General features: G+C 39.4%; 1 protein-coding gene across 2 annotated transcripts in view; it reads right to left on the reverse strand.

The window, feature by feature from the left end:
- Window positions 1-22,529, reverse strand: part of ATRX (ATRX chromatin remodeler) — a 70,399-nt gene that overhangs the window by 31,046 nt on the left and 16,824 nt on the right. Inside the window, exons 5-13 of one of the 2 annotated variants that reach the window (XM_066559688.1) lie at window positions 22,219-22,343; window positions 20,902-21,021; window positions 17,788-17,897; window positions 15,725-15,792; window positions 11,794-14,747; window positions 8,546-8,624; window positions 2,491-2,621; window positions 1,779-1,991; window positions 162-255 (exon numbers count right to left, since the gene is read on the reverse strand). In XM_066559688.1, the coding sequence (XP_066415785.1) occupies window positions 162-255; window positions 1,779-1,991; window positions 2,491-2,621; window positions 8,546-8,624; window positions 11,794-14,747; window positions 15,725-15,792; window positions 17,788-17,897; window positions 20,902-21,021; window positions 22,219-22,343 (3,894 nt within the window). Of the gene's footprint in view, window positions 1-161; window positions 256-1,778; window positions 1,995-2,490; window positions 2,622-8,545; window positions 8,625-11,793; window positions 14,748-15,724; window positions 15,793-17,787; window positions 17,898-20,901; window positions 21,022-22,218; window positions 22,344-22,529 lie in introns of both variants that reach the window. The other variant, XM_066559687.1, reaches the window with a different exon arrangement.

A 22,529-nucleotide genomic window follows, 5' to 3' on the forward strand; every position in this document is an offset into this window, starting at 1 on the left:
TTGCAAAATAAATTAATGCTCTATAATTCCTACAGACAAATATCATCAAGGGTTTTAAGAACTGCTCCAAAGTGTTTTGATTTTTACCATCTCCCTGCACAAACTGCACTATTAAAACCCAAAATGAGCACAGGGTAAGCACAGGTCAGCTTTGTCCATACCTTGTCCTTGGCCTTTGGTCATCCTCAGACTCACTGACCTCCTCACTCACTGCAGACTCGTGGAACTCTGAGTCATTGGAGTCATCACTGCTCACTTGGAAAAGAAAGCAGCATTTATTTCATGGTGAGTATCACTGCAAAGCCAGCAGCTCCTCACTGCACAACAACTGCTCCAGAGCAGCAAGCACTGCCAGGGTTCATTTCACACAATATGGGACCCATATTTATAAGATAAGAAGGGCACAGAGAAGGAAAAGTTAAAATTTAAGCACTAGCTGGGTCTTGGTGGGTGGCTTATTGTGCCACAAGCCTTGAGGTCCTTATGCATGAACATCTATATTTATTTTAGGAGCAAATGGAAGAGAGCATTAAATGATGGAGAACTGTGGGGAACAGTATGGAACTTCAGAAAACCAAAGGTGATTTTTAGTTAAACAGAAGTTTTTGCTTCAAATGCTTTACATGTCATTTCATAACCATACTTTGAGAAAAGGGCCCTTACTTACACACAAAATATAAAATTGCATCACTACATTTATGGCTTGGCATTTCTTCAGGTACTGCAAGCTCAAAACTGCCTCAAAAAGCAATTAAAATACACCTAAAAGAGCAGCATTAGCAAGACTCTCCCAGACACTTTGAGGAGCTATTCCTGGCATTTTTAGGTAATGAAGACACCAGTGTGGTATTTAACACAGAATTTCAGCCTAACCTTGAACACAGTGGAAAGTTTAATTGTTTTATGAATGACAAGGCTTAAAACATGAGTTGTTTCACATATATGGGGAATGGTAACATTAATAACATAGGGCTAAAAAGGGCAAACTGAAATCAAATATATTGTTGTGTTTGAGGGCAGTCAACTTCAAAGGCTTGCACTGAAGAACCCTAAGCTGCCTCTTACTTGCACATTAATTCATAGGTAATTTACAGTTATTCCTCCTGTATGAAATGCTGTAGGTAGAGCTTTAATCCTATAAGAGAGGAAAAACATCAATTTCCAAACAGATAAAAACGAGAGTTTTCATGGAGGAAAATGCTAAACAAATCACATTGCATCTTTTATTTAGTGGAAGACCACAAAATCTGGCTGGCATTAGTGCAACCCAGATCAGGGAAGCCCAGTGCACCTTTCCTGGCCAGGAAACACCCACAGGTTCTTTGTTCCTGCCTGCAACAATGCAGGGCCAGGCCAGACTCATTTCACAGTGCCATCTGCTGCTCAGCTCCAGCCTGCTCCACTGCCATTCCAGCATGGACACGTTCCTCAGGCACTACTGCCTCTCCAAGAGAGGAATTACATAAAGGACAAGACTGATTTGCCCAAATTCAGACATCCTGGCCTTGCCTCTGCTGTTTAGGATGGATATTCTAAGATTCCACAGGATTAATCCAATTCAGAGGATACAGCAAGTGGAGAGAGCTGCACTTGTGTTTGACATTTCAAAGAAAACCATTTATCAAACAAAGATAAGGGAATGCTAGATTTCATACACAAGGAAGCTTAGACAGGGATTTTAAAATCACAAAGGTTGAGATCTCCAGTCTAACAAGCTCTGGATTTATTTTACAGAGGCAAGTACTTTTTATGACCAAAAAAAGATGTGGATTATGTACCTTTCCTTCTATTTCTGCGCTTCCCCCCTTCTTTTTTGTCTTTTGGTTTCACCACCTTCTTTTCTTCTCCAGACTCCCCATCACTCACAGTGAGCTTCTGCCTCAGCAGCCTGTGTCTGTATCTGGGCTTCTTGGATGTTTCTTCCTCCTCTGAATCTGAATCCTCAGAATTAGCTTCTTCCTTTTCTGACTTCTTGTCTTCCTTTTCCTTTTCTCCTGTCACACAGAGGAGTCAGTACCACATGCATACCAGTCACTTTCTTATCTTACAAGAATGAAAATCTGAATTAATTTAGGCTAAATCCTGTGCTTTTCCAGGGAATTACAAGCACCAACATACCATTTTCCTTCAATGTTTAGTATTCCCCACTGCCTGAATGCTTGGAATGCCTGTTCCAATGGCTGTGTTAGCCAAATCTCTCCTGTGCACTTGCAGGACTTACTGCTCTGTATAGGTAATAACCCCTTTACAAACCCCTAGGACTTCTTAATTGCTTACAAAACCCAGACTATAACAAAAAAATAAACATAGAGAAGACTAAAAGAGATGATAATCCTCATGACCACATACATTGTCCTCTACGTGGTAACTACATATCAAAATCAGGAATATTTTTTCCTGAAAACTTTAACAATCATTTTCCCAAGTGACCCTTGAAATCATGACAGGTGCCACAGCAGCACTTTTTCCCAGATGCTTTTTGGTGCTTACCATCATCTCCTGTGTTCTCAGTTTGCTTTGCAGGTTTCTTCTTTCCTTCCTCGGGCTGCTCATCTGAAGACGTATCCTCATCAGAGGAAAGATTGGCTTTGATTTCTTCTAAAAGCATTTTCTTGGCAATTCTTTGAAGTAAAACAGAAAACACTATTTATTCCATTGTTCAGGTAAATCTGTGAATGACAAGTGTAACCCTACACCATTCAGAACTTCAAAAAAAGGGCTGAAAGCTGAACAAAAAAAAAAAGACATGTGATGAAAAGTCATTGTGGCAAGACAGGATCTATCAGCAAAAATCTCACATTCATGTAATGTGTTGACTTGCTTTTAGAAAGCAGGTTTGTAATAAACCTTCTTAAAAAGAGAAATTTCCTGCTTTACAGCAGACTTGAAATGGTTACAAAATGCACAGACTTCGAGATTTCATTTTATTCATGGTCTATCTGGATAACTAACCACAAGCACTTGCCTTACAGCAGCTCTTGCAAAAACCCTTCTGTGTTTATACCAAAAAAGTCTGACCAACACTACAGGACCTGAATTTCAGATAAAAATCATCATCTGATTTCCTGCTCCATAAACTGTCCACTCAGCTTCCCATGGTTTCACTGCAGAACAAGTTTCCAGCTAACACACAAGTGACTATGGAAAAATTATTTCTTTACAAGCACTTGCAACATAAAAATCTTCTGAGTCTATCCAAGGCAGGTATGTAAAAAGCACAGGAGAACAGTGGACTTACAGTACTTGTACTTCCAGGGGAAAAAAAATAAACCAGGTCTTCCTCATATAAATATCAGGAATACTACAGTTTTAATTCATCCATTTTCAATGAAATGTGTGCTTTCTGTTCTCTCCTTTTGGGAGAATTAATGCATGCTGTGTGTACATAGCTCAGGATGGGAAAGCTCTCACACCAGTCACAACAACAGCTCAAAGCCATGGAACTGAACCACAATCCAGCCTTCACCTGGGAATGGCAAAGGAACAGGGATCTCTCACACAAAACTTCCTATACAACAGAAAACTGAGCTGTTGCTTCTATGGAGCACTAGAAAATGGGCTTTTAACAATCAGGATTTCATTTTCCAGCCTGCAATGTGTCCCTAAAACACAATCATTTTTCAAAGGGACTCTTCCCAAACTATCTTTCCTGACACTCCACACAGTATTTCCTAATTTTTGAGCAACAGTGCAGTTTTTAAAAGCACTCTCGCACTAATTTATATTCAGTTATTATTAAAAGATGGAAGCAAAATAGTTGAATAAACATTGCAGGTTGTTCAGTGCGTCAGACCATCCATCAGCAGCCAAAACACTCCCTCCCCTTCTCTCTTGAGAAGAAAAAGCTGATTAAAACTTTACCAAGCAGTACCCTTGGAGAACTTTAATTCCACATCTATCAAGAAATCACAGCATGAGCCCAAAGAAATTACTAAAGTCCACAGATAAGTAACATCCTCTTCCAAATGCTTTTTGCATTAGGTCCTCCCAGAGGATATTTGGAAAAGGGATTGAGGGTTTGGGTGATTGTTGATTTTTTAAAAACCCCGCAGACCATGCGTAACAGCAGCAGAAATAAACAGCTCCTCATAGAAGAAACTCAGATTATATTTCTTCCATCTCTCAATGGTCAGAATTTTTGCTTCAAAATGAAACTGCTTGGAATGGCTGGTTTCCCTTTAACAGCTTTTAACCTAAATTATTAACCTGGATTCCTACTCCAGAAAATGCAGAGAGCAGTGGTCTGGCTACTCTTCTTGTTTAATAAAAACCCAGAGTTTTGGAAGAGGAAAAACGAAAAGATCTGATAAAAACATTGAAATTGAATCCTGAAAGTCCTGCCTTTGACTTATTTTGGCAAGTGCATTAGCAAAGTGAACACAGCTTGTGGATGGCAATACTTACCTCTACACAAGTCACCTTTAAAAGGCTGACTTTGGTTCTTAGCAAAACAAAACCTTCATTTTAATTTGTTCTTTAATGAAGTATCTAATTTTTTAAGAGCTATAAGAAACAGCAAATGTATCTAACAGCTAAAAAGACCATGCACAAAATCCACCATCCCTAAAGAGACAATGTTCTCATTTTCCTATTAATCACCAGCATAACCAACAACCAGATTGGGTAAACTGATTAGTTTCTAATTATTTATAATACTGATTAAGAAGTTATTGCTATGATAGAAAATAAGTTCTGTTTTTTATCTAGGATAAAGACTTAACCACTTGTAACCAAATTGAGATGGGACTGTTTGTTGGTGAGAAAAGCTGCATTTTCTTCAATGCATTTACTGGTATGTATTTAGGCCAAAAAAGTGAGACATTATTAAGATGTTCAGGATTTAAAAGAAGCCCATTTTTAATTAACTACACAGTGGATAGGAATGATAAGTGTAAGCAACATGGGACCCAAAGAGATTAGGCCTTGAAAATGCATTTTGACAAATGACTGATGTAACAAATGGTTTACATGAATTATTATAAACTGAGTACAGGACTCCTGAAGCTGGGTTTAAATTAAACCACAACAGATGTTGACCAGGATAACACATCACATTTCTATTTTATGATAAAACCCATTTAAAGTCACCAGGTTTCTCAGCTAAGAAACTTCACATGGTAGCTTTAACATTTTAGTATTTGCATGAATAGCAGCAAGAAAAACAAGCTATGATAGTGTGAAAATTCCCTCACTTATATTCTTCCAGAGAAAACCATGGAAATCAAAAGGGACTGTATCATTTCCTCAGGTCAAGGACATAAAAGATTCTTGGCCATTCAGATGTAACAGTTGAGCACCAGCAATGGATTCAATTAAGAGGCACAGAGAGCTCTATGACCTCCAGCACAGGGTTTCAGGCAGTAAAAAAGAAAGCAAAAAATAAAATAATATTTAAAAATCCCTGCATTTTACTCTTTCCTGCACTGATCTACTGAGACCTTGAGCATGTCGTGTTGCCCCACTCCATCTTCTCTAAACTTATGGTGACATTTGTATGAAGGGACTCTCCCAGCACACATTTATCCAGTGCCTCACAGACTGGAGCTGCAGCCTCAACCAGGACACACAAAACCAACTCTAGAATAAAATAACAGCACATATGCACAGTTTTGTATCAACTGGGATTTAAAGATACTTCCCATTTGTAAGAACAGCCCCAGCAGAACACATTTCTAAACAATGAATTGATTACTATGGATTTTTTTAAGTCGTGCTAAAAGAGTTTTCACAAGAGACAGACTGGAAATTACCCAGGGGTTGCTTGGTTACACTGCAGGACTGCTTTAAAAGCTCCTTCAGACCTTGCAGCAGAACTGGAACAGGAGGTGCAGCCTCTCATAGTGTGGAGTTAAGCCCCCATGGTAATTTGCACCATTCTTGTTCAAGAATTGTACAGTGCCAATACAATGGGATTGTTCAAAATCTTGGTGAGATTTCGATTTTAAAGTCTTGATTTTAAATTTTAGTTCACGATTGTGATGTTTGATTATCAATTAGATCACATCAACTCACACTGAGTGTTCATAAATACCTACCAATTATATGTAGAAATAAGGTTGCCTGAAAGAAGCCCTTGGGTGGGGGAGCATGGTGGGATGTGGCTAATAAAAGCCACCAGAATTCCAGCTAGAGCACTACTGGCTTAAATGGGCCTTCAGGATACTACTAGAAAACTCAAAACCCTTTAAAATATATTTTAAGATATTAATATTTGGATGAAATGTCATACATGTCTAAAAAAAAATGAGTGAAAACTGCCAAACACCTTTTTCTAAATACTGTGCTGTCTTTGTTGGGAGAGGCTGATTTTCAAGCTGTCAGAGTTGGATTAAATTAAATGCTTGGACAAGAAAAACGTTTTACAAAAATTTATTGTAACCATCAAATACTTAAAGGCATTCTGCATTTAATACACTATTAACTTCTTAATAAACAGAACTACTGCAAACATATCAAACAGTACCATTTAAAAGATCAGAAGGACCAATAATAGTTACACAACAGAAGATGAAAGCATACAGCACTGTATAGCATAGTATGACCCACTTGGATATTGCATTTTGGCAAAAAGATGATTTCAAGGCTATTAATATTCATGTCATGCACATCCTCAGGTATGCAAATAACAGAACATCTAAACTAAAGACTTGCAAACAGGAGAGTTCCCACACTACAAACACCCAGCAGGTACTAGGTACCCTCTTTGGCCTGGAAGAAAATAGGCAACTTTTCTGAATCAGTAGGTAAACTATTTAAACACTTTGTGTTGAGTAAACAGAAGAAGAAGTTTTGAACTTCTCGAGATTTGTTCCATCTTTTTACAGTTTATAGCTCTGATTGTGGTGCCAAGTACAACACATGATGAAGGTAAAGTCAGACTGCATTACCAGTTAACATGTCTGAAGGTTGACAACATTGTTTATTGACAAAATACCTCCCCATCTCATATATAGATGTTCAAAAGGTCCCCTAAATAAAAACTTAACAAAGAGGCAGCTTTAAAATAAAGTACAGAAACTGATTTTTAAAGCCCGAATTTATATTACTGTTTGTTATCCATTAGGTTCATTTATTTCCCAATATAGCTCTTAAACTAAATCATGATTGAGTTCTGTCAGAAACGTTTGAGCAGTAAATAGTGTACTTCTGACAAAAGTGTATTGGTTTAGTTATCAACCAGAAACTCACAACAACAGAAAAAAAGAAAAAAGAAAAAGAAAAAAATGAATTAAACCAGGACTGAAATTAAAGCATGATTTTAAAAAAATCTTGTAATACCAAAGTTTACATGTTCTGCTTATGACCCTGTGCTGTCAAGTCCCTACAAAGCATCTTTCTTTAAAGAGCTGAATTACTGGGTTAAATTTGAGGACTGAAAACACACAAGAACTAATTCAGCAGCAGCATTGTGATGCCAAACTGAGGTCCGTAAAGGATAGAAAACAGTGTTTGTAAAATTTACTTCAGCCACATGTCAAAACATACAACTCTATGAAACAAGGATTCCATATTCTAAACTAGTAAGGCTCAGAAGCAGAAAAAGACTCCACCAGCAACTGGTCCCACACATGCTACATGGCCAAAACAACAAAAAAAAATCAGTTTCTGAAACACTGTATAAAAATTCGTTGAGCAGCTCTTCAGTCTAACTACAGTAACTTCCAAAAAGAACCTGTGGCTCGAGTTGAGTGACACTTCATGTTGTGCATTTAGGAAATGAAGCTTTTACATTTCTAGCCAGGCTGATTTTGATAGCTACAATGGTACTGGTAAAATATGACATGTCTCAGCTAACTGTATCTTACAGTGATTCTTTTTTATTAAATTCCAAACTGAAGCAATACATATAAGCCACAATTCTGAAAATATCTATGCAAAGACTTAAAATATATAATTAGTCTCTTTGATACCAATTGAGCCTATGCACAGTGCTTGTAGAATCATGGCCTTAACTCACATTAGTCACTTCAGGTACTTTTTAGTGGATTAAAAGTCAGTTAAATTAACAGCTGAAAATATCTAATATGGTTTTCCCAACATTTGTGCTGTCTCTTTATTGAGAAAAGGCGTTTCAATTAGAAAAGCATATTAAGCAACGGTAATAACCAAATTCATTCTGAAAATATTGCAGAACTGCATACTGCACAGATGCAAACTGTCCCCTTCTACGCCCCACAACTAGCTGAAATTCACATTTAGCAGCAGCAGCAGCAGCAGCTTCTGCCCTGCCTGCAAGATCCCCATCCCCAGCGGGACCGCGCTGCAGCGCTTTGGGAACGCCCCCAGCCAGGCGTGTCAGCTACCACCTCTAGACATTGGCTTTGCATACCTGGCTCTACCACTTCTAAACGTTTGCTTTGCATTCCTGGCTCTGGGCCTCTGTTTTCTGGCCCCGTGTTCACACTTGCAGGAGGCCTGTGAGCGAGTCTTTACCGGGCAGGCAGCCGTGCTTTTTACCACCTGCTTGCTCCTCCGTTGCGCCGGCTCGCGCCCACGCCTAGGCTGTGCTCTAATCGTTTTTATGTCCTTATGGAGGGTATCATACCTATTCTCAGGGTCGTCATCATCATCATCTTCCTCCTCCTCCATTGGGATAGTCCTTGATAGAGCATCTCCCTCATCTCCTGAAAGAGAAGCCCAACAAAAAACATTTAATAAGTGTAAATACAACAATAAACAAGATATGACAGCACAATAAACAATACAATATATGAACTGCATTTCTATCAACAATCCCCATTTGAAAACAGCTTGGTGATACCACTTTTCTACCATTTACCTGTCTTACAAATAAAAATAAATCTTTGTGGTGGTTTTACAGGGGTCTCAGGATGAGGGAAGAGACAAGAATCTTGACTCTGTGTTTCAGAAGGCTGATTTATTATTTTATGATATATATTATATCAAATATAAATATTATATATAATATATATTATATATAATATATGATATATATTATATTAAAAGAAAATTATATACTAAAACTATACTAAAAGAATAGAAGAAAGGATTTCATCAGAAGGCTGGCTAAGAATAGAAAAGGAATGATAACAAAAGCTCGTGACTCTCAGAGAGTCTGAGCCAGCTGACTGTGATTGGCCATTAATTAGAAACAATCCCAGATGCACCTGTTGCATTCCACAGCAGCAGATCATTATTGTTTTTCTTTTCCTCTGAGGCTTCTCAGCTTCTCAGGAGAAAAATCCTGGCAAAGGGATTTTTCAGAAAGTATCATGGCAACAAATCTTGTTTTTTCAGTTTTGCTCACTACTACCTGCAACTTGTTCCTAATTACATACTGCAAATTTGAGATTTTACACCAAAACATAAGAGACTAAATACTCTACTCAGGAATCAGAAATTAGTTCCCTTAGAAGTTATTTGCTCTGTCAGAGGCTCCATGAGTGAGTTTGTGCAAAGTGAAAAGAAGGCACAAACAAACACGGGACAAAACTGCATCCCAAGCCCGTGGGTTGCCCTGCTGCCAGGAGGGAAGTACTGGAGAACACCAACCCTTCCTATTTCTGCTTTCACACTATCTGAGTGTGTGGAAAGTTGTATTTGGAGAATTCCACATGCTGTTCTTACTGCACACATCCAAACTCAGCTGCACTACATGGCACTGTCTCATGTACAAAGGACATCAAGACCAACAGTGGGGGACACGTGACAGAGAAGGAACAGCACAGTGGGAATCCTGCCCTGGAGATCCTCTGCACTCTCCTGGCTGGACTGAGAAATCTGCATTGTTTCTAGCACATTCCCAGGCCTCTCCCTTTGCTTTCTCTCTTTTTCATCTTGCAGGCAAGTCAGACAAATCTGCTAGGTAGTGAAATTAAGGGAAAGAAACCTCACAATCCCAATGAGCTGAGATCCCCTCATTCACAATTTCTGTTTATTTTCTACCTGTGGGGACTGGAGGACTGGACTAAAACTAGGCTTGCAGCTAGTTTGGGGCACACTCCAAGGTGATCTCAGAAAGTGCCTCATGGAGATAATTAAAAGTATCCTGTTGGTTAAACCAGATCCTAAGTCTCATTCAATGATCAATCTACAACACACAGATCTACAATCTACAGCTTATTCACACACAGAACAGACTATTTTATTAATCCAGCTATTAAACCAAAAGCAAACTGCAGACAAAAGCCCCATTCTTCTCTGAAAATACACTAACATAGGCAGAATTTCACAAAATCAAATGACAACTGAAGCTGAAAGAGACATCTGGACATGCTCTACTCCAACTCCATCCTCAAAGCAAAGCTAACTCCAAAGTCAGGTCAGTTACTTCAGGATCTTGGCCAGTCAAGTTTTGAGCATTTCCAAGGACAAAGATTCTGAAGTTCAAGAGGGCAACCAGTTCCAAGCTTTGACCCTGCTCAGTGTGAGAATACTCCAGTATCTCTATCAGTTTTCCTTGATAAATGCTGTGTCCACTGCCTCTCATCCTTTGGGCACACATCCAGCTCAGCCCCCCCTAAAACTGCCCATGAGGTGATTTGCAGACAGGAATTCAGATACCCCATTTTTAGCACTCTGTCTGCAGTCTAAACCAAGCCAGTTCTCTCTCCAGTCTAACTCTCCTGTCAATCATGCCACACCACAACCTTGCTCAGTTTGTACCCTGCTATCCATCTCTCCAATAAAGAGAAAGTTTCTCAGTTTGTACCCTGCTATCCATCTCTCCAATAAAGAGAAAGTTTCTCAGTTTGTACCCTGCTATCCATCTCTCCAATAATGAGAGAGTTGCTCAGTTTGTACCCTGCTATCCATCTCTCCAATAATGAGAGAGTTGCTCAGTTTGTACCCTGCTATCCATCTCTCCAATAATGAGAGAGTTGCTCAGTTTGTACCCTGCTATCCATCTCTCCAATAATGAGAGAGTTGCTCAGTTTGTACCCTGCTATCCATCTCTCCAATAATGACCCAATCTTCCCCCTGTGATCTGCAAATGAAACAGCTCCCAATGCCTCAGACACCTGCTGATAAATTAAAACCACCTTTCTCTTCTTGGGCCATTTCAATGCCAAGCCCATGAACTGTACATGAACAACTCAATTTTTAAGGCATTTTTCACTGATGGTCCAGTGGTGCTGAAAACTGTCACTGAGTGCCATCGATTATCTGTCTGTAGGAGAGTTTTAATGGCTGTGGCAGTGACCATATGCAAACCATGAATTATCTGCAATCTCCCCCAGCTGTGACATCACTGGGGAAAACACTGATAAGGCAGCACTCACAGAAAAGCCTTACAAGTCCCAGTATTATCTGCACAGAGACACAACATATGAAAACAATGGCAGATCTCTAAGTTCTAAGCCTACATGGCTCTTGTGAGGCATAAAAATAATATACTTGATTTTTAAATGTATATTACAACTCCACAGGTCTCCAGCATCACCTCCAGTGCACAGACAGGAGGTGATAAATGTGAGTTCACACTATCTACTCCTTCCAACCAGCTTCTGCTACGTGGCAGGTGAGGCAAGGGCCAGTCTTTGGAAAGCTGGAGTGCAAGGCAGTACCTGCTGTAAATACTGCCTGGAGCTTCCAAAGCACCTCCATTTACAGTGACATCATTTTTTTCCTCAAGGTACAAGCTGCACAAACTGAAATGTGGACTCTCACAGCCACAGGATAGTTTGGCTGGAAGGGAACTTTACAGGTGCTCCTAAATCCGTATCAGAAAACCCACCAGGCTGCAAACACTTAAATGCATAATTACCAACTGATGAGGGTTTTTTGCTTCTAGATTATTAAATGTCACCCAAATGAACAACTTTGGCACACCTGATGACTGACAAAATCCTGCATCAGCAGACAGCATCAAGCTTTCAGTCACAGGCCTGATCTTCTGCTCGTCGCTGCTTCCGTCGCCTGTGGAATTCTGATCATCGTTTTCCTCCTTATCAGACGGGGAAGAGGAAGTGACAACCACCTTCTTTTTTGCCACTTTCTTTTTTAAGTTGCTCTTTTTACTTTCTTTTACTGATCCTCTTTTAACCTTTTTCTTAGTGTCTTCATAAGACTCCTCATCAGAAGAGGATGAGTCATTCTGTTCTTTCTTGGAAATCTTCTTTTTGTGGCTTATTTTCCTCTTTTCTTTCGTTTCAGTTCGTTTTTTACGCCGCATGGCATCATCATCAGAACTCTCCTCTTTTTGGGGAGATTTCTCAGTATCAGAGGATAAATCAATGTGTACTCTTTTAGCTACTCTCTCTCTCAATTTTCTCTTTTCTGTAAACACGGGTTCCTTTTTCATTTTGTCATTTTCAGAAGAATTGCTACTTCCTTTCTCCGGAGATGACTTATCAAGATCAGAAGAAGAATCGTCTTGTTCTTTCTTGAAACCTTTCTTTTTTAATTTTTCAGATTTCTTTGCTTTGCTTTCTGATCCTTTTTTGTTCTTCAGTCTGTCTTTTGAAGACTCCAACTTGTGCTCTTTCTTTGCTGATTTCTCAGTACTCTCAGAAGAAGAATCATCCTGTGCCTTTTTCTTTTTCAAATCCTTCTTCTTCTTAACTTCAGGACTCTCCTCTTTTTCCAGTGAAGACTTCTCAGCATCAGATGACTCATCACGTTTTCCCTTTGAAGATTTTTCTTTTGAGTCTCTGCTTAGCTTGTCCTTAGCAGCTGACCTCTTACCCGTTTTTTTATCTTTAGGAGAGTGATTCATTTCCTTCTCTGGAGAAGACTTCTCACCATCATCATCTTCTTCTTCAGATTTACCTCTCTTCTTCTTCAGATTTACCTTCCTCTTACTGCTTACTTTTTTCCTCTGCTCTTCTTCAGAGGAATCATAACTATCATCTTTTCTTGAGAATTTTTTTGATTTCTTTGCAGCCTCAATTTTACTCAACATTTGTATCTCTTTTTCCAACTCAGAATCATAGTTTGAAGAATCAGAGTAGTTTTGTCGTTTCTTTTTAGCGGCAGCAGCATTTTTAGCCGATTTGCCTCTTTTAGCATCTAAATCTGAACCGGAACTGGAACTCTTCCTTTTTCGTTTCCCATTTTCATCCTTTACTGGTGGACTCTTCTGTAAATCTGAAGTCTTTTGATTCTTTGCTGGTGCTTCATTGTTGCTCTCACTGTCTGAGGAGCTGCGACTCATCATGCCCGCTTCTTTAAGGACAGCTGGCACCTCATCAGAGTCTGAGCTGTGATCTAAGTCATATGGCTTTTTGGATTTGGAAACTTTGTTAGGACTGGGACCATCAGCAGCGCTGTCAGAAGTATTTCTTTTATCGCTTTTCCTCCTGGGTTGCTTGGACGCTTTCCTCTTCTGTTTTTCATTGCTCGTGTCGTTGCTGTCCTCTTCTGAGTTGGATGTCAGGGGGCTGATGTCCGTGGGGCGCCTCAGGGGGGTGGTTTTGACGCGTGGTGACCTCCGAAGATCCGAGTCCTCCGCGGGCACGGTGTCGTTCTCTGTGGAGGGCTCGCTGCCACCACTGTGGTTTTGTTTGCCAGAATCAGAGTTTGCTGCCCCAGGTTGAGATTCATCAACCTCTTTAGATTCATCAATGTCTATAGATGCATCAGCATCTTTAGATGCATCAGCATCTTTACTGTCCTTTTCTAGGCTGTTGTCTTGATCTTCAGCTTTAGCTGTGGACTCTGAAAGGGAAACAGGAGTCAATTTTACAATCAGTTCTTTTGTTCCTTTAGCCGAGGATTTTAGCTTGGTACCACCTTTGGTATCTTTCACAGGAGCGTTCGCTTTTGTATTTGAATTTGGAGCCTCATGATCTGCTGCTGTGTTTCCACTGTCCTGCTCATCTGATGGCATCTGAATCTCCATAGCAGATTCCAGAGTCTCAAAAATATCTTCAGGAACGGATGAGGGGATGGACACGATATCCATGTCTAAAGCCTCTGTACTGTTGGGCTCATACTGCGGTTCTTCATTTCTGCCAGACTTTTTCTCTTCCCCAGGAGCTGCCTTGTTATCTGTCTGCTCCACTGAGGGACCACTTTGATCCATGGGCTCATTGTCAGGCCGCTCTGACACGACTTTTTTCTGTGTCTGTGCGGCGTCATCATCTTTTAATGCCACATGTTCCTTTCCTTCATCTTTTTTCACCTCATTTTTTTCTGATCTAACCTCGGTTTTTTTCTCTTTGGTATTTTTATCTTTGATTTTAACATTCAATGCTTGAATCTCCAAGTTCAGGCCTTCTTCTAGTGACAGATGAGCTTTTTTCATGTCACTCAGCACAGATTTAAAAGCTTTCAGCTGGCACAGTTGCACAGTTGGGCTTATTTCTACATTTTCTGCAGCATTTTTCAAAAAGCTTACAAAGCTAGAATTCAGATTTGTTGTAGTTTCAATCAGTTTTTTTGTTTTCTTAAGCAAGTCTTTTGGCACCATTAGTGCTTTATAAGAATATGTTAGTGAACCTGAATATGAATTATCTAATTTTTTTTCTTCCCCATTACAATTTGCATTATTTTTCTTTGGAGAAAACTTGACTGTGTGGTCATATATTTTACTTTTTTCATTTTCAACTTTCATCTTTTTTTTGTTTTGTTGAAGTAACTGTTCTAAATTTTCAAAGACACTGTCACATGCAGTGACCAAGTCCAACAAAGGCTCTGGATGGCAAATATAGCAGTGCCACTGGTTGTTTTCATCCAGGATAGTCGAGAGCTCCTTTCGGCCCAGGTTGCGCAAAATGCACTTTTTACAGAAGGCGTTATGGCAAAAGTCACAGCAAATCAAATTTCCACCTTCAGCACACCACCTGCAATGAGATTGAGAAAGTCAAGAGTTTTGTCTCCACACCAACAAGGTGATACATTATTAAGTTCACATATTTAAAAATTCAGGTGATGAACAGATATCCATTACTCGAAACTGTTACTGAAAAGCTCACTGGAGAATTGCAAAGTCAGAAAATTCGTGTTTTAGATTAACAGCTCATAAAGCTGATATGGTCAGTAATTTTTAAACAGAATTTTAGCACTGATTTCTTTAAAAAAGAGAAAAAATTATTTAAAACTTCTTTTCCCTGTTTCTTCTGAAAATCTGTGATTTATTTTACAGCAAAATTAATAAGCTTCAGACTTTGTAGCCTTAACTCATATATTACTACTGCAGTACACAAAGACTGAAAAGTGGTGGACAATAAGCTCATAGAAACCACAGACTGCATAAGTTTTACTGAATTACCCATTTAGATATTTCACATAAGGACAGAGAAGTTCTTTGATATTTCAAAAACAGGAGATGCATCTGGAGAACTGAATTTCTTTGGCTCATGAAGTTTAGAATGTCAGATTCTAGCCCCATCTTTAAGGTGCTAGGAAGCTGGCATGTTATTTAACTAGAAATGTGATGTCCCACAAGAGTTTGTTGTTAGATTTCTTTAAAAATGTTTTCCTCTTCATTACTAAAACAAGCAGTTAAAAAATCCTAAGGTTCAGTATTTCTTGTTGCCAAGTAATTGTTGATTCAGCTCTTATGTACTTGTCTTTACTTGTCAATAATGTCACAAGAGCAAGAAAAAAGAGCCCCAAATCAGTAGAGCTGTGGATGTTACTTCAGTTTTTGTACACTTTCCCATTTTGCACACACTGCAGCTTTTGTACACTTTCCCATTTTGCACACACTGCAGCTTTTGTACACTCTCCCATTTTGCACACACTGCAGCTTTTGCACACACTGCAGTTTTTGTATACAGTGCAGTTTTTGCACACACTGCAGTTTTTGCACACTTACCTACACTGTTCATCCATCCCATCTGAATCACGACTGATGTCATCACTCATGTAATATTTGTAGCAAGTCTGTAAAGAAAGAGAGAGGACAAGGAATTCTTTATTAAATCTCAACTGGGCTTCAGCAGTTCATTAGATTTCAGCATGCATTAGAAGCAAGCCAGCAAAAGCAGCAGCTGCAAGGTCCTCAGTATTCTAAGTCTTTTACATTTGTTTTAATCTAAAAAACATCTTCCGTGGTCCCAAATCATGACTTATTTAGATGGCTCAAGGTTTGTTTGAAAATTTAACAGGCTTTTGTTAATGGATGCATATTTGTGTATTTTAGAGCATCAGTTGAATACTTCTCTCCAGTCTGAATGTTTCTTCCATCTATTTCCTAGGTAAATCAGCACCACATCCTCCCTGACACAATTAATCCCACATCAATTACATTTTTCAGCTGGATGCTCCTTATGTTACCATGTGATGCCATAAAGCTTTAGATTAAAAAGTCTTCAGCATTTATCATGATGTTAACATCCAATAGTTCAATTTCCAGGTGCAAACAAAGCATCTTCATTTGCAAATTTGGTAATGGTAATAAAAAAATACAAATGACTCAGCTAGGAGTACTAGCTAGGAGTACTCAACTAGGAGCTGCTGAATTGCTGACACTGAATTTTGAGGGTTTGGTGTTATTTTTTTCCCAGCTGTTACTGAAAAATGCTCTCCAGACCTGTAGCTCTACTTTAAACAGGCATTAATACAATTCAGAATGCAGAAGAGGCTTCATCCCTGAACTGACAATGATGATGCCCCATTATCTGGCACAGACTTGCACATCAAACAACCAAAAATCAAAATAAAACCCCAGTAAAATCTGATGTTTAGACACTTGATGGAACATTCACAGTCAAAGGAAAACAGTTTCTCAGGTCTGAGACTTTAACCTAAGTGGGAGAAAAATAAGGGCAGAACTAGGCACAGAAATAATGGAAAAGCTGGAGATGAGGGGCTTCCACTCCTCCCTCTCACATTCACAAAAGGCCATGCTCAATTCAGGGAAACCAGAGAAAATCAAGGGGAACAAGCCCTGATGTAATTCAGTGAGCAGAGCTCCCAATCAAGAGCTCCTGTTGAGCCCAAGAGCCTGACCAGGTTACAAAAATGACCCAGGTCACTGGTCACACTGCAGGAGGGCAGGAACACCCCAATGGAGGTGGAAAAGGTCACCTTGTGAGCTGATTTTTGTAAAACACATTCTGTAAAAGAAACAAGCCAGAATGCAGAGAAGAACCAGCCTAGATGGGCATGGCTGAGTCTGTAACACTAATGAGGAACTGGGGAGGAAGAGGAGGAGGAAGATCAGGGAAATGCTCCCTGTACATTGTAACACAGAACTGTTTCTCTTTAGCAATATCTTATAAATACAAAATCTCCATCACTAGAGAAATATGCCAAGAGAGATCTCTGGAGCTCTCTGGAAGTCAGCAGAGGTCTCCCCAGCAGGAGGCAGGGACATTTCCTTCCTGCCCTGTCCCACCTCTTCCCTCTGCTGCCAATTCAGGGCCTGTGTGGAGCCACCAGGAAGCCACGGAGCTGAAGACTCAGATTATGGACTAAACCATCACTGCAAAGCTGCCAGAACTTAAACCAGTCCAGAAGCTGGCAGAAATAGAGATGGCTTTGAAGCTGCTTTTCTGCTCCTTATTTCAGTTCTGTTTTACATGGAATGCTTTAGCAGGAGATGCAGACTTGGATCTGTTCTTAAAATACATTATGAGTAGGCAGAAATTTCAGACAGATCGTTTTACATTAAAAATTCACTAAGATTATACCCTTAAAGCTATAAAGTAAATAACAAAGAAACCACCACCAGTTTAATTGGGATGTAAGAAAAAAGGAAAATGAACTCATAAGTATATTTGCTTTTTTTCCCTCCTTTTAGTTTCCTTAATTGTAACAGCTAATGACTGAAAACGTTGTCAACTAATGAACAGGAATTGCTCCCACAAAAATCCCACCCAAACCAACTAATATGACATTATGAAACAAAAATAAACAGAATTGTTTACCACATACCTTACAAATAAGCACTTTGAGTGTAGGGTGTCTATAGATTGAATCCTTTTGAAAATGGTTCACCTGCTGCCCACAAGCTGTACAGCTCACAATTCCATGGAGTCCTTCCTCTATGGAGAGGATTACAAACAACACATCAATTGTTTCCATTCTCATTTAAGAAATCTGTAGATATCTATTGCATTTTCTTGCAATATTCTGGCCTGTAAGGTTTTTCATAGGCCTTTGTTTCTGCACCACCCAGCACCAGAGAAATCTTTCTGTAACCATTTGCCACTTTAAGACTGAATTTTCCCCTGATTTCTGTGCTGCACTTGGGGTCAAGGTGCAATTCTTTCCCTTTGAGAGGTTTAAGTTGGGTTAACTGGTCACCTCATGAAAACACACCTAAATTAGAGTAATCACTAGAATTCTTTCATAGCAGCTCTGATATTCTGGATAACCTTCCCCATTTCATCTTAGTTCAACAAACACCACTGCAATTCATGTTCACATTATGACATTTCTTTCACAAACAGTTTTAGCTTCTCAAAGAAAAACACAGAAAACTCATAGAAAATGCAAGTAATCCCTGTAATAGTGACTGAAAAACCTTTTCTCACATTTTGTTCCCTTCCTGACAGTGGTTTTTGGGTTTTTCTGAAACTACACTTTTGCCATAATCCACATGTTCTCCCCATGTTGCTGATTGCTCCCATGGTGTGTGCACAACTCAAAAAAGCTTTCTTTTATTTTTAAATGCCAACCCCCAATTTCACTTCAGAAGGGGTGAACTTGGGCCTGGCAGGTCACTCCATGTCAGACTCTTAATTAATACTCAAAGATTTTTTTGTTTTGTTTTGTTTTCAACAGCAGAAAAAGGAAGAAAATCATTGGTGAAAGTTCTGCACTTCCAGAAGGCCAATTTGGATCAAGCAGATACAGGTTTGATAAGAGGTCACTGAACTGTGACTTGTCCTTTGCTGTCATGCTCAGTGATTAAATTAATAAGGAAATTAACTCAAACAGTTGAATTTAATGAATGCAATCTGAGTACAGACTCTGATTTTTTTCTTTTTTTAATTAAATAATCACTACCCCAGAATCAGAACCAAGCTCCAACACACCAGCGTGTTAAGGAACTGAAAAATATTCTCAAGACACAGTCCAAGCTCCCAGCAATCTGCTGCTGAAGCACAGCCTCAGATGGCTCAGGGGGCAGTGAAACAGCTGATCCTAACTCAGTGAAATTCTGGATACAGGATGTGCTTGCACCCTCCAGCCATTCCTGACTGCACACCCTGCAGAGCCTGGGCACCTGCAAAGCCCTCTCAGGAGCTCCAAACCAGCTCAAACCCCACTTTTAAACACTGCTGTGACCATGGATGAACCCATCCATCCCATCACTCTCCTCAGGAAAGAATCCCCCATTCTGCAGCACAGAACCAAGGCTGACACACAGCAGAGTCCTTAAACTGCAGCAGGAATCACTGAGGGGCCCAGCCAGCCCAGGGAGAACATGATATTCCCTGCCAAGCCCTGAACCTCTTCCCTCTTTTCCACAACCAAAGGGATGCACTGCAGCCTCCTTCCTCAAACCTGCAAACTGGCACCAGGAAAAGAGAGAATTTATGAGGCAAACCCTTGTAAACCATGTTACTACTACAAATGATGATGATCCAAAGAAATTAAACTACCACTAATTCATTAATACTGATAAACTACTTGGTTAAGAATATTCCTAACAAAATTTATTAGCAAAAATACAACCACAACCACACTGCAGACACAAAACTTGAAAATAATAACACAATGCCTCTTACAGTCTTAGGTAAGAGCATTTGCATGCTAGAAAGGCCAGATTTCTGCTTCTACCTCTATTTCTAATACACACAGTATATATAATTCCTACTAGGAATGCAAATATTTATAAAATATATGTGTCAGGCATAGTACATGAGTAACCAGTCCAGATACACAAAGGAAGGCCTGCAAATTCCCTAGGGATGGAGATTAAAACAGCTGGAAGGGCAGGTGATCCAAACTGTCAGACACAGGCCACAAAGCTCAAGGACAAGTGTCTCATCTTTTTAACACTGTACCCCTGAAGAGTTCTGCTGGACCATATGCAGAATTGTTTGAAGCACAAATGGAAAAAGCATTCTTATATGAACAGGACATCTTGCATGAATAAAACAGAACCAACTTTTGAAGTTGTAATTTAGAGAAAACATCAATGCTCCAAATGTCACTGACACCACACAAGGCCAGGTGTAAGCACAAGCACATTTCCACAGTCACACTTCCCTCCCCTTCACCCACAGAAACAGCACTCCATGAATTATTTTAAAGGAGAGCAAGGATCTCAAATGATAAAATGGGAAGGATGAAGAGTGTGTGCAAGAGCTGTTTGTGTGTGTGAGGTGCTGCTGGAGGTGTGTGAGCTAAGATATTGCAGCAGGGTTAACAAAAATATCCACTTTCTTATTGGCTATGTTATACATAATCCTCCCTCCTCCTCTTTGCTTTTGGGGAAAAAAAAAGAGAAATTAATTTCTTTTAGTATTGTAATCTACCTTACTTCTCACTTTTAGCAGCAGCTATGGAAAACCAGCTGACACAGTAGCTTTTCAAAGGTAATCCTCAGAAGGGCCCACTGGTAGGGAATTTCCCACAATTTCAAAGCAAAAGAAAGAAGTCTTTGTATTGTTTGAGGCTTTAGGATTTTTCTAAGCTCACTGATGGATAATCTGCTCATACATGTCCCTGCTCAAACATGCTTGCTTTCCTGGTCAGTCAGTGAACATTCCTGTATCAATGGTGCTCCAATTCCTTTAAAAAAGGAATACCTGGAACACCTGATTGCAACCAAGCAACTGCACCTAATGAAGCATCCTATACCTATTGAAAATAAGGAGTTTAATGGGAACTAATCTTAGCTTTCACTGCTGCATTGCAGGGGCAGCAATGGAGGCTAATTTCTACCAGCTAAAATCCTTAATGAACAAAAAGCCAGAAGAGTGGAGGTATTTTTAGGATCATTTATCAGAAATATGGACAATTTTTAGATGTACCAAATGTGGTCATAAGCAACAATTTAAACCCGTTTCAACAGATGTTTTAAATTGTATTTACCTCCACGCTTTTTGGGAGCTTCAGGTTTCATTTTAACGGTATTTCTGCTTCTAAATTCAGGCCCTTTAAAATCATCTTTGTCTTCATTCAGCACTGGCTCAGGCTGTACAACCACTGTACCTAGAATAATTTTATTTAGAAATTGGAAACCATTACACATCCAAGTGAAGTGCAAAAGTTCTGATTAATAAAGCCAACAAAAAAAAAAAGTGCAATCTGTTGACTAAAACTCAACATAGTTTCGAATGCACAGATGTTCACAGAAAGAAAAAAACAACCAAAAACAAAACCCCAAAACCAACACCACACATTTCAAACTACATCTGTGTTGTAGCTGTAGGACAGAAGCCAAGGACTGAATGGGCTGAGGAGCAAATTCTGCTCTTTGTGCTCTGCTGTGGCACATGCATGACAGGACTGTCACACTGCTGGGGGTGCAGGACAGGAACTTGCTCCCAATAAAGGACATCATTGAAACCCCTCAACACCCTATGTTCTTCTCTCTTTGCCCCTTGTATTCAGTTTCCCTCATCTCCATTGATTTCAGTATGAAATACACAAAAAAGCAATAGAATAAAACCTGCTTTGTCTTTAACAATATTCAAAATCTGACATTTTCATTTAAAGAAAGTACTAATCAAAATTATGTGAAGGAAAAAAAAAACCTTTCCTATTAAGAGCCCAATTTTGTGGTGAGGACACTGAAAATAATCTAATATTCTGAAAAAATCACTTTAGAGGGACTGCTCTCAATACTGCTCCTCACACAGTGAAGAGCAGCAATTTTTCCTGCAACTTCCACAGGTAAGAAATGGAGGAGAATAATCCAACTGACACTGCAGCTAAGAGGGATGCAGGCCTACAGTATTAACTGCTTCTAAAAAATGTGCTTAAAAATAGATCCAATAATGGCATTTTTCCCCCAGAGTTAGTTTTGCTTTTGTTGATCTAATTACTAATAACCCCAAAGACAGAACAGTAAAAGAAGACCTCCAAGTGCCAGAGCTTGAGACTCTTGCAAAACAACAGAATCAATCATTTCCCCTGTTTTGTGATGGTTTTATACAGATGTCAGCAGGCACTTGAAATTAAGCCACCAGCACACATCCTTGTGCACCCCCAGATTAAAATCTGCTGGGTCCCAAACTGAAAGTGCTCAGGTTCCTCATTTTGTGGGCAGAAAACCAACAGGACCTTCAAGAGGCATTTTACTGAATCATGTGCATTCTAGTCAATTATTTATGCTGCATCATAATCTTGGCTAATTTGCTGAATTCAGAAGCAAAAAAAAAAAAATAAATAAAAGACATGACCTACCTTTAGGCAAGCTTTGCATATCTACATCATTCTCTGAGTTCTCATTTGAAATATCTTCATTTACAGTTTCATCTGCAATTTGTTCATCATCTGACCCAACATATTTTGTTACAACTGTAGGTTTCCTGCATAGACAGAAAAAAACCCCATGCTCTGACAAACAGTACAAACTGCAATTCAGGTAAACTTGGCAGGCAAAACACCATAGGAACTGTGAAAAACTAGTTATTTTAAAATTAATTAAAGCCATTATGAGCTGGGATGCTCCAAATTATTACTATACAACTGAAGGATAATTTTCTGGTTTGGAA

Source organism: Molothrus aeneus, chromosome 14, assembly GCF_037042795.1.
Source record: "Molothrus aeneus isolate 106 chromosome 14, BPBGC_Maene_1.0, whole genome shotgun sequence".
In the NCBI taxonomy this organism is placed as follows: Eukaryota; Metazoa; Chordata; class Aves; order Passeriformes; family Icteridae; genus Molothrus; species Molothrus aeneus.